Source organism: Vidua chalybeata, chromosome 8 (genome assembly GCF_026979565.1).
Source record: "Vidua chalybeata isolate OUT-0048 chromosome 8, bVidCha1 merged haplotype, whole genome shotgun sequence".
Classification (NCBI taxonomy): domain Eukaryota; kingdom Metazoa; phylum Chordata; class Aves; order Passeriformes; family Viduidae; genus Vidua; species Vidua chalybeata.
In genome coordinates this window covers 18,985,299-18,998,300 of record NC_071537.1, presented here as the reverse complement: position 1 = coordinate 18,998,300, position 13,002 = coordinate 18,985,299, and the positions used below count along the sequence as shown (strand labels likewise).

Genomic DNA, 13,002 nt, shown 5'->3' with positions numbered 1-13,002 from the left:
CTGTGTCTGATACCTCCTCAGCCCAGGCCTGATCCTCACCTCTTGGCTTTGCCTTGCACCTGATTCATCACTCCAGATTTCCCTACACTGAGCATGACCCTGCTCAACAAGGGAGTGAACAAGTGGATCAATTCAAAAACCACTGTGCTTCTTTTTACACAGGAAAGATTCTGCAGCTATGATTTACAAGGATTAAGACTTCTCCTCAGAAGAATCCCACTTTTTAAGGAGCAGGGAAATGAGGAGAAGAAAAAAAAAGAGAAGAAAGGTATTAAGTTAATAAAAGAAAACAAGACTATATGTAAAAGTGAAAAATCTTGGCCTCTGACCTAGTTTTCAAATGACACCATTCTCATCCCTAAGTTTCCTCTGCTCTTTGCACAACCTAAATATTTCTGAGCTTTGTGATGCCACCTGTACATTATCCAAGAAGCAATGCAGCGCTGAAAGGATCAGACACAGCAGACCACAAAGTTTAGTGGAACACAAGCAAGGGTGTTCAGAGATGATGATCCCAGCAGGCACAGCAGGGAAGGGTGAGCACTCACCGTCAGACTTCCTGCCCTTGGCTTTCCTACTCCCTTCACATTCACCCTGTCCCCCAAGGGTGTGAGGAGAGTGCCATTTGCAGTGGCCCAGGCTGAGGCATCTCTCTCTCCCACCTCACCTACTATTCAACTCTTCCCCATTTTACTACATCTTAGCCATTTGTTCAAAATTAGTCAACATTTCACCAATAGTTAGACTTCAAGATTGCTGTGGAGTTAATATTACTGCAAAGTAACTTCTGTTTACTAGGTAGAGAGGACTCCATCTCCCAAGGCTGCTAACATACAGCACAGGTACACACAGGAAGCTTCCCCCCAAAATCTCCGTGACAGTAATTGAGTTCATTAGGCCTGCTTGTGTAGTTTGCTCTGTCATCCAGTCAGAGTATGGTGACACCCTTCAGGTCAGCAGGGAGGGGAATTTTTCCCTTCTCACCAGCACTTCTTGTTGACAGGGTACAAGCACACCATCTTATTCCCAGCTTTCCTTTCAGGCTTCTGGAAGTAGTATGGAGAAAGTTGTGAAGACACATAGTAATGCAATTGGTATTGTTGTTTTGAAGGCAATTCTGGACACCAACAGCCTTCACCAGCAAAGAACACAAGTGGAATTGTCAGACTGAAAGGTACCTTTATATGCACATGTCCTTATAGAACTCTTCTACACAGCCACTCACAAAATAAAAGCCACACCATTCTGTTGTTCAACATTGGTTGTATTTAAGAACTACACTTCAGAAGGTACCATGTGTTTGTCACACCCCACCCCCTGCACACACACCCCTAGCAGAGAACACACAGCTTCCCAATACCATGGCAAGGGGCATTGAAAGCACAAGGTGAAAAGGGAAGGGGGAGGGAGTCAGTCCATCAGTGCATTGTAAATGAGCTTTCACAAAGTCAAGTGCAGCAAAACCTGTTCAGACACTTTAAAAGTTAGACCTTTGGCAAATAAAAGAAAAAAAAAGGATCCTAAAAGTTCTGTAAGTACCATTCTCTCTCCACATGGGATATGAGCTCCCACCCTGAGCTTCAAGAGTTGATGGTGTCTAACAAGCAGTACTGAAGACTACCATGTGCTGAATAACTAGCACAGAAATGGGATTTGAGCATCTTTCAACAAAGGGCATGTGCCCAAGATTCCTGGAAAGGCCTTGCTTTTGGCCAGTCAGAAGGTTCTTCCCCAGTTGTCCAAAGGCTGAGCATTGATAAGCATCCAGCTGAGTGACCTTCGTCTGGATCTAACCACAGCTCTGCAGAGTCTGCAACATGGCAGTCAGACTACTCAGTGACACACATTTCTTGAACAAGGACCCTGTAGCTGCCAATTAAACTTCATTTATTCTGACCAGAAAACTTGCCTCAGGACCTCCTGTTTGAGAAGCCTTTCACTTTTGTGAAAGACAAGCCTACTGCAAGTGGTGCATGAACTGTCCCAGTAAAAGACAGGACCTGAGACCAAAGATGGAGCACTTCCCAAGTAGCATGTTACACTTTTATCAGAACCCACATCAGAACAAGCCCAGCACAACATGAAAACACTGGGGAAGTCTCAACAAAACAAATTTTACACTTTCTGGGATGAGATACATGGGCTATGAAACAGCTTCTCCCACCTCTAGCTTTTGGAACCCATTACAACCGCATCAAAAGTACAAGACCTTTGCACCACCCCCCAAACCAGGGACAGCAGTGCAGCACACCTCAGGGAATAAAAAGCCAGCTTCCACATGAGCCTAAGGCCTCTGCGTGGAAGAGGAGAAGGAGGAAAGCAAAGTTATTTTTCAGAGTGATTACTGAGGACTCAAACAGAGGCTTATCTGGTTCCTGTGCTCTGCTCTTGTCACTTCCCAGTCTGCCATGTCAAGTCCCGCAACACAAAAAGTATCAAGATAAACTTCATCACATTTAAACAAAAAGCCCTGAACTCTTTCACATGACTGTACAAGGAAGAGAACCACACACTGGCATGGATTTAACTGATGGACAGGAGCCACACAAAATCACACAAACATGCGCACCTGTGCGCAGCCACACACGCTTGAGTTCTTGCAGTTTCAGTAAAATAGCACTTTCCTGTGTTAGTCTCAGGAGCCAGCACCCTGCTGGGGAGAAGTGAGGCTCTGTACCTATCTGACACTGTGTTTTGATAGTTGAGCTCAGCATCCCTTGGAAATTTAATTTAAAAATGTGGCTTAATCATTCAAGACTTGCAGAGTGCCCTGGCATTTATGCATCTCCCTTCATAATGCTACATCCCCTTTTAACCATACTGCAGCTTCAAAAGAGCAGGAGAGAAACCTCCACTCCCCAGAAAAAGCTGTCAGAAAGGAGATTTATCTAGACTCATACAAGACAGATGTTATTTGGACAGCATAGGATTTGGTGCTCACACACAAGATAAATTCATTCTGATCTCTACCCTGTACTACATCCAAAGCATAGATGTCTTAGGTTGAAGTAACTGAATCATTTGTCCAGTTGCTCAATACACACAGGCCATCTTACATGTTCATTTCCATTAATACAAAAAGGTGCCAGAGTTGAGCAGGGACACGCCCTCTAACAACAGAGGACTGTGAAACCTAACATTTCCCACCTTATATCCACTGCCACCACCAACACACAAACCCAGCCAAGAGGTCCAAACCCCATGAGGCTGAGGAAACAATATTGCTCCTGGTTATCCTCCAAGCTCTTCTTCATATGCCTGAAAATCCTGAAGTGACACATCCAAGTGCCAGAAGCCATGCTCCTTGTTGTGGCAAACAGGGCAGAGGGAAGAAAATAAACAAGTTAGTGAGCATGAGTCCAGCTTCCAGTAAGTGCAGACTCTTTCTTGGGAGGTTCAGTTAGATGAGAGTGGAGGATGAGTAGGGTACTAATGGTTTTGCAGTTCCAGTAGCCCCTTTAATGTAGTGGGGCCAGGATAGGCCAGGAAACCCATCAGTCTGTTAAGTGCTGCGTGCAATACTAGCGCTCAGTATCTTCCATTGCTTGTGAACAAAGCAGCTCCAACATCAGCCAGGGGCACCAGGCATTAGTCATACCGGCCCTTAATCATCATATTCAACAAGGGACCCACCTGTTCAAAGCAAAAACAGGTCATTAGCCAGGACAGTTACACAGAAATGGCAGCGCAGAGCCTGCTCTCTCTGCATCACAGAGCCAAAGATACACCTAATCACTTTCAAAGTATTTTCTAGGAAAACACTGGGGCACCCACAAACACATTCTTAAAATACACTACCAAAAATGCAGGGTTCTCTGCCAACACCTGACTTCAGGTGACACCAAAACATTCTATCCAGAGTGGAAACATGCTTGAAATATTTTCATTTGCCACCCAACATTTATGATTTCTAAGCTATTAAAGGGAGCCAATAGTCATCACGGGTTGCTTTCTTCAGGGAGAGAAGAAACATTCTCACTCATTGAATCCTCTCTGGTCCCTGGGGTCAGTAAGAGGTGGGGGCTACAACTGATGATTTTGCTAAGGGTTTGTTTTTTTTTTTTTCGGTCAAGACCACTCCCACTCTCAGGACTGCCTAATCACAGAGGGAAGCTCAGAATGCTATGGCAGTAAAATAATCTCAGGGGAGAGGTTAAAGAGGAGTGTCTGCACAGTGGTAAGGATTACAGACCATGAAAACATTTCTATCCTTGACCTGCATTTCCACTGTCAGATGACCAGATCTTCAAAGGCATACTCTTAGTACCTCAGTCTTTTTAGACTTGGTACATCAGGGTTTGTTTTTTTTATATATACCAGATAGTTAAGATTGCAAAGAATTCAGAGATGAGCAAGAGACATGTTAAAGATGAAGCTCATGAATTAATAGAGATTTCTGTTATTAAGACTTGGATTCAACAGGTGAAACAGTTTCTTTTGTTTTTTTTTTTGTTTGTTTTTTTTTTTTTTTTTTTTTTTGTTGTTTTTTTGTTTTTGTTTTTGTTTTTTTTTTTTTTTTTTTTTTTGCAAATAATGAGTATCATTGCTGCACAGAAAACTAAGGAGTGTTTGGGAACAACACTTTCCTGGAAGTATCCAAAGTCAAAGTACACTTTTTCCCACATACAAGAACAACTACTTAATTGTTTGTAGTGGTCCTTTCCAGAATTATAATTTTAAGAGCTTATGTTTTTGTAAGCAAATGACCTTAAATGACCTTTTGAAGACTGCAGGAAGAATCAGCAAAAGAGCAATCCTGCTTTCTCCCACCCTCACTGTGACACCTAGAGAGCCAAGTAGCTGTCATCGCAAGTTTTGTATTATGCCTTAATGATTTCAACAGCAGTGACCACATGGTTCTCTCTATACCTCTTGTGGATTTCCTAAGGCTTCTCCCAGCATCTTCTCAATGTTCCTCATTATTGCCACTTTCTGATGAGCCTTTAATGGATACTCAATTCTCTTTGGAGTTGGGGCACCCTGAAATATCAAAAAGAGCTCGTTTGCATGCTTCCTGTATTGGCAGCTTATTCCACTGTACCCCAGTCACCTAGTTCTTCACACACACAACTCTGAAGAGGAAAAAGTAGCTTCCAGAAGCAAAGGACTTGGTGCCATGAAGTTCTCATATTGACAATGTATGCCAATATATCTCTACCTGAAAAAAATCATCTGGCATGGAGCTATCCAAGCTGTGCTTGTACTCACCTTGTACCAGAAGTTCACAGTGATGGTAATCCCCCCATTCAGGAGAGACTCAATGTGGTGCCACCTGCATGGAAATCACATAAGAAAAGAAACTATTGCTGACGCTTACAGTGAAATACCTTGGATGATGAGTTCAGACAGCACTAGACAAGTCTGGCCCTATACCTCCTGCATCAAGACCTCAAAACTTCTGGAAAGCTCTCCTTATTTAAATACAGATCCTTTTCTCACACATGTTAGTGAGTACATGGACAATTAAAGTGGATGTTAGGGAGAATTACTATTCCCATCCAACAAACAGGAATTAGAAGCATGCTGGCCCAAGATATCACAGAAAATACCACAGTTGCTGGAGAAGTAGAAACAAAATACTCTTAAGAGCCAACCCAGCACTAAGTAGAAAACACTTTAAACCTCTGGTTTTTATCACAGTGCAGTCCTGCGATCCTTCTTACCAGTACATAGGTATGTACAGCACGTCTCCAGGACCCACCACTGTCTCATAGCCAACCACATTCCGGAAGTTTGGAAACTTCTCATAGTCAGGATTGTCAAAGTCCACCTAATAGAAGAAAACATTAAGAAACTCAGAACTATTTCCTGCAATGACAGTCCTCATTATTGGCTCTCAGTGTCAAATCATCCTGGTCTTCCTTACATGGCTTTTACATTTCCGTTTGTATCTTAACTTCATTGTGAGGTCCTGCAGTACCCTCCAAGTACCATACAGGTAGGACCTTGCAATTTGTCCGTCAGCAAATCTGTGTTTGACCAAGTGATCAGTGAAACAGAACAGAGAAGGTAGCCAGCTGCAGACTCGTTGTGTATCAGTAAGAAGGTTCTTATGGCCCTAGAACTTGCGAGTCAGAACCAGATACAAACAGAAAACCACCAATGTATTCCCCACTTAACAAAACTGAGCAGAGGTTTTGCAAAAGCTCAGCAAGTGTTTTTGCAGCTTCCTCCCACCTAGCATCTTTACAAATGTCCATTTTTGGCATGGAGCAGAGAACAGATCTGCTACTCTCACCTGGCTCTGTCTGTCACATGGATGGTGCACAGGATAAGGGTAGAGGCATTCAAACTGATCAGGAGGAAACAGGATACACCTCTTGTAACCTTTAATCTGAGCAAAGAAGTTTTGTTGCTCGTCATAATGAGCTGGTGTCACATTCCCTACACAGAGAGAAAAGATAATTAAGACACTCTCAGGTATGAAAGAGAAGCAAGTTATATTCCTTGCTGAAGACAGAAAATATACTCCCACATATTCAGAAACTAAACAAGGAAAATGACAACAGGAATGTTACAAACACCCTATCAGTCAGCCTTTATTGAGGAGTTGCCACTCCTCTTAATTTCTACTCTAAATCCATACTCAGCAACTTATGCTCTAGAGGATTAGGATTTCCAGCTTGTTTCAATGAACAGCAGATGCTGAATGTTGATAGGAAGCTTTTTCATAAAACACTTTGTTTAAATGAAAAGTTGTGGAACAGACTGTCAAAGATTATTAGTCTAGAGAAAAGGAGTTCAGTGGTTGGATTTGAAAAAAAGTCCCAGAAGTTTTTCAAGAAAACAAGTAAACAATCTCTGTCACTGGAGCTCCCAATAGCACCCACTCAACTCTGATTAACAGTGCTTGACTGTTGCCACTAGATCTTAAATTTAATCAAATCTTTAAATACAGTGGGATCTTTTGTACCCCTCACAGCTGTTTTTCAGGCTGTTTGCCAATTCAGGTATTACTCTCTTGGCCTGCAAGAATTAAGATAACAGTTAACCCAGTAACTTCATTAAATAGATCAGATGATCACATGCTGCTCTAAAGACATTCCTCTTTCTAGCACATGCTGCTTCAAGACAATTTCTTGGTTCTTGTGCTAACCTGTTAATAGGATTTCAGTGATTATATGACCTGTAAGGAAGTGTTGGTCCACTGATTTTATATTATGTTCTCTCAGCTAGTAAAACAAGTGGCAAAGACAAACTACTGTGGGTTGAGTATGACTTGTGCAAAGGGGAGAAAACCATCCAAGTTGTGTAATTGAACAATTATAATTGGATATGTTGGCTACATTGATTATAGGCCCTTCCACTTCACAGAACAGTGTACATTTCTTCCCCAGTTACTGAGATTACTTTCTAAAAGAATGTTCTCCTTGTCAACAGCCTAGTGGTACCTCTGTCTTCTAAGGCACCCGCCTCTAAGTCAGGCTCCATGTGAATTTGGAATTCTATTCTATCCAAATACTTTTAGAATTTATCCATCTTCAAGTTTCCTACTGTCCTCTAGCCTTTCAAGGAAAAAAAAATCAGGTCTTAACCAAAAGAGAATTCCTCCTCACAGTGTACTAGCTCAAATAAGAAAAAAGGCTTCACAAAATAATCAGATTTCCTACTGGGCAGACATTGGACATACTCAGAAAAGCCCAGAAGTCTAACACCGTTCAACTTGCAAACCTTTCTGCATTTTGAATCTGCAGGCTTCGAGCTTTTTAAATCTACAGTGCCTAAAGCATGCAAGCAGTAAATGGATCCCAGGATATAATTAGCAGTTAACTAGAAACACAGTCCCACCAGCATCACACAGAGCCTTTCCATGAGCACATTACATTCAGGCATTCACAGTACATCCCTGGCAAAATGCAGACTATTCCCTTCCTTCTTTCCTCTTTATAACCCAAGTTAAGGTGTGACAACAGTCTCCTCCCAGCACAAAGCTTTACACTACCTCCTCTGAAGAAACACACAGAAACTAGGAGAAAATCCATTTGAAAGACCTTCTGGAACTGAAATACATAACTGCTGATGCAATCTGCTCCCTTTCTCCTCCAGTCTGAGGAAGCTATTTACCTTCCATGCCAATAAGAAGCAAGTTAGAAGTCAGTTGACCCCAACCACGTTTCCCTTGCTGCTTGTTAATCCAGTTCCAGTTGAAGCCAAGGAAATCCACTACAATCTTCCTTCCAACTGTGTCATTTAATGTTTGCTGTAGATATAGCCTGAATTGTCCAAGAGAGAAAACAGAAATCAAGTATTAAACTTTGTCATGAGCAGAGACATACTCTGTCTCTTCAGAAAGATTTCAAAACCGAGAAGTACTTCCTAGAGATTCTGTTCACTACACAGCTTCAACTCCTTTGGAAGGAAACAGTTTCAAAAAGTCAGCAAACTTTGCTGTAAGGTTTCCCAGTACAGAAGAGAACAGATCTTTGTTCAACTTGAACAATTACAAGGGAAAACCATAATTTTAAGGAAGAATAACCCTCTTGCAGGACAGGAGGTGGAAACTCTAAACAGACTGGCCATTATCAAATATCAAATATGTTCACATCTAATCCCTAGATGAATGCCACCCCTCTAACTCACCATCAATATCAGTTACCTCTTCTAGCAGAACTACATGAGGGAAAGAGAGGGCTCAGGAGAGCCTGCACATTTCAGTATCAAGTTACTTAAAGCCATGCTTACATTTAGACACAGAGGATCAGAAGAATCTAACATCTGCATCAACAATCACAGTATTACAGACTGTTGTCTGCAATGCTGGAAGAAAACACATTTTTAATAGCAAGGACTGACTTCTCTCTTGGAAAAAGCACACCCAAACCTGAGAAAGGCACAGATGACAAATGGACATGGGTACAGTGTTGCTTCCAATTAAGACACAGTTAAGCACCTGTAAATCCTTTTAGAGGGCTGTGACTGAAAACACTAAGGGTTTAAGTGCAGCTGCTGTATATTCCATGTGCAGTTGAAGCTCCTCTCAGTAACTTACAGCTCTGTTAGTGGCACAGGCCATCACCCCCAGTACACAGCACGTGCACAACCTGGCCTCGTATTTCCCAAAGAGGGTTAGCTCCAGCTGTCTTGGGATTCTGTGGGAAAGCCTGAATGCCACAGTCTATACCTTTACATCAGACAACAGGTTTCTCTACCAATACCACAGTCTGCCAAAAAAAAAGTGAAGTTTAATTCTTTCTCTATACAAATCCTGCCTCACACAGAGGATAAAAAAATAAATTGCCACAGCCAGTGTGAACGGTTTGTTTGGTAAGACTTTTCTAATAAGGTAATAAGGCTGCTGTCAACTAGAAGCCCTGCAGGAAAAGTAGGATTACTAACAAGAAACAAAGGAAAAGTACAAAAAGTTCAGGATACTTTAATCATCAACACCCACTGAAGAGAAACTTAGCTCCTACTTAGGTTTGAAGAAACAAAGAAACCTCCAGACTCCACTTACCTCTCAGCACTCCCTTTTTGTTGTATTTCTTTGAGTCTGTCCACAAACTCAGCAAACTTCATTTCTTCCCTACTTGACTTGGGTTTGAAGTTCTTAAAATTGGCCATTTTTTTCTCATCATAGTACAAAAACTTGTGTGTGCTGGCACTATACACTGAGAAGTCCCCATTGCCAATGTTTTCCTGGAGGTAGTCCAGGTCCCATTTCAGGGCAGGATAAACCAGATTTGTATCTGTCAGCACCACTGGCTCCTGGAGAGAAACAGGAAGTTTATTGATTCAAAGACCTCTTGAACTTAAGAACAAACACATTCATTATTGCACCCACAAAAACTCCCTTTCAAAATGGGGAATTGGAAAAGGCATTTGAAGTAATCGTATACCTTGTTCTGGGGAGAAAACCAAGCAAGACATGCTAGGAAATTTTAAGAAAGTGGTGGCCTGGGGCTACAGTCAGCTCCTGGTAGCAATGGGATGACAGATTGTACTATCTGTTTAGCCAGTCTCTATCAGCAAGGTTAGACAAACACCAGCTGGCAACACTTCTGGGCCTGCTTGGTCCTGCCACGTAGCCAGGAGACACAGGAGATTCTGGCTGATCACTTCCAGCCTCAGCTGTGAGGGGATAAGTGCCAGCAAAAAGATCCCTCTGAACCCAGAAACAGAACTCATCTCTTTTCTCACAGGACTGCAAATAACCACCAACAAAAAACTGACCATCTCTTCTACAGCAAAAAAAGAACCTTTGCAAAGGGAAGACAAAGTACATTGTCTATCTCCTCATCTACCAGTAGAAAGCAACCTAACCAAGGCAGCACTGTGTTTCCAAGCTGTGCATACACAACTGGCTTTCTTGCAGACTTTTCTCAAAAAACCCAACTACCAAACCTACCAAAAGGAGATTGAGCTGGTACAGAACTAATACGAGAGCCACCACTGCAAAGGAATATTTACATCTGTGGTCGCTGGCACTTAGAAAATAATCAATTTGTGCCCAGGGGTTTACACAACGTTCCCACAACTTCCATCCCGACAACAAAGAGCTTAAAACAAACGTTTCCTGCGATTTTCACAACTCAACGCTGTAGCACCGAAGAAAAATGTCCACTACAGCAGAGAGGAACGGGACAGCGGCTACAATAGAGCCCGCGCGGTACCCAGGACGGACAGGGCCGGGACGAGGAGCTGACTGCGCCCGGGACCCCCCTCACCTCGTTCTCGATGAGCTCCTCGGCGCGGGGGTCGCTGTGGCTGAGCCGCGGGATGGGCCGCGTCTCGAAGGAGTAGCGGCGGAACTGGGAGTCGCTCCAGCCGGGCCCTGCCGCCACCGCCGGGCCCTCCCGGCAACCCGCGGCGGCCGCCGAGGAGGAGCAGGAAGAAGAGGAGGAGGAGGAGGAGGAAGAGGAGGAAGATGAAGAAGAAGAAGAAGAAGAGGAGGAGGAGGAGGACGAGGCCGCCGCCATCGCCGTCTCCACCGGAGAACCCGTACCAAGGAAGCCGGAAGCGGAAGCTGCGCACCCATGGCAACGCCGGAAGCGGAGGGCAAAGGCGGAGGGCAGAGCACCATGGAGAGGGAGGGAGAGAGGGGGCGGCGGCGGCAGCGCCCCCGCGCGGGCGGAGGCTGCAGGGGCTCCGCTGCCCTTGGCCTGGCTCCCTTTCCGAGGCGCTCGGACACCCCTGGGAGCGCTGCAGGAACCAGAAGGGATCGTCTCTGCAGCCTCCTTGCCCTTTCCGAGGCGCTCGGACACCCCTGGGAGCGCTGCAGGAACCAGAAGGGATCGTCTCTGCAGCCTCCTTGCCCTTTCCGAGGCGCTCGGACACCCCTGGGAGCGCTGCAGGAACCAGAAGGGATCGTCTCTGCAGCCTCCTTGCCGGGCCCCGTGCCGCCCCGCCGGCAGCCCCTTCCCCTGAATGCCCCTCGGGCATTCCCATTGCCCCGACGGAAACAGCCGCGCCCGCTGCCGCAGTCCGCCCAGGGGAGGGGAGCTCTGCGCCTGGAGACGAGCGCTTTAATTAACACTTGCTAAAAAAAAAAACATGTAGCACTGCCTGGTGCAACTAACACCCAGCCTGTGATGGCGGCTACATCAGTTTAGCAGGATTTCATGAACTGCGTGACTGAAGCTGGAGCTGTTGAATTATTTTCTTATTATATGTTTATTAAGTGAGACAAAGTCTACATTTGGCTTTTAATCTGCAAACAGCAAGACTGATGATCGCTATTTCCCAAGAATGCGCGCCACATTAGGCATCAGCTCTGGAGAAAATTTTGGTCTCTGGCATACAGGGGTTTTCATCTTACAGTAGCTGGGATTTGTTCTGCCTGCATAGAACTTTGCCTTCATGAGAATAATGCAATTTCCCTTTGTCCTTCCAGAATTTATTAATATACTTAATTTCTGGGAAAATGAATGCCCTCTCGCCTTTTAAATCGACAGCTTTTTCTCTGCTGTACAGGTTAACAGCATTTTTTACTGTGTATTTGCAAACATATTTGGGTGTTTAGGAAACTTGAAACGCAGCTGTGGAAAACTCAAACGTAATTCAGAAAATAAATACCCAGTGGTGAAGAGCTCATGTAAGAAGTAGCTGACCACAATCCAAGCCTGCAGTGAGGCCTGAGCCCGAGTCAATGGGAATCAAGGTCCCCACTTCAGTGCTTTCCCCACGGCACTGTGAGCTGCAGAGGTGGGACAGGCACCAAATGCTGCTCCATGGAAAACAGCAGCAGCATCTGCCCTGGAAGGTCGGGCTATGAGTTAATAACTTTATTAGATAACTGAGTAACTTCACTGCATACTCGTTTGTAAGGGAGTTGGCTGAATTAAGGTACTGTCCCTAAAATGACATCAATAGGCCTTTCTTTGGGATAAGTAAAAGGATCCTGTTCTTTTTGTGCAACAAAGCCCCCATCTCAGGCATGCTGTATCTCAGATATAGTTTTATGGTTCATCACTATCTTCATTCAATTGTTAGGTTTAAAATTAATGTTGTTATTAGAAGGAATGGCTTTAATGACAAACTGCGATAGTTTTTGAGCTGCAAAGCTTTATAATGTAAATCGTTATAGAGACATTACCCATTATGGCTGATGTGAATAACTGAAGGAAAATGAGTTCAACTACCACAGAGTTTACATAATGAAGTAAACTGCAAAATCCTTTAATGCTCATATTGATTTTATTTACAAAAATACATTGCTTACATTTGAAGAATCGCATTGCTAAATTAACATGCCATTTCTGCTGTCCACCATGGAGAAAAGACGATTACATTTGGGTATTGACTTTAATAATATTGATACTGATACAAAGAAGGCGATTTGCATGACGCCGGCGGGCACGGCATCGATCCGACTGAGCATCGATCCGGCTGCTCCGCAGGAGGCTCCCCGCGTGTGGAGGGCAGTTCCTGCCATACATTCCTGTTGCCCCGCTTCAGACGGTGACAGGCAAAGGGAACTATCGCAGCGCCGCCTCTCTCGCCACTAAGCTCGTGTCAGTAGCACAGCCGCGGCCCGTTCCTCCTGCCCCGGCCCGGCTCGGTACC

At 44.2% G+C, this 13,002-nt stretch overlaps 1 protein-coding gene across 1 annotated transcript; it reads right to left on the bottom strand.

Moving 5' to 3' along the window:
- Positions 1 to 2,869: 2,869 nt before the first annotated feature.
- On the bottom strand, positions 2,870 to 12,972 carry HIF1AN (hypoxia inducible factor 1 subunit alpha inhibitor). The gene is given in 9 exon segments (XM_053949570.1): positions 2,870 to 3,633; positions 4,870 to 4,980; positions 5,209 to 5,272; positions 5,664 to 5,770; positions 6,239 to 6,384; positions 8,065 to 8,213; positions 9,455 to 9,705; positions 10,665 to 11,034; positions 11,036 to 12,972. Coding segments are annotated over 9 exon segments (1,593 nt in total). The 5' UTR covers positions 11,386 to 12,972; the 3' UTR covers positions 2,870 to 3,588.
- Between the last annotated feature and the right edge of the window lie 30 nt (positions 12,973 to 13,002).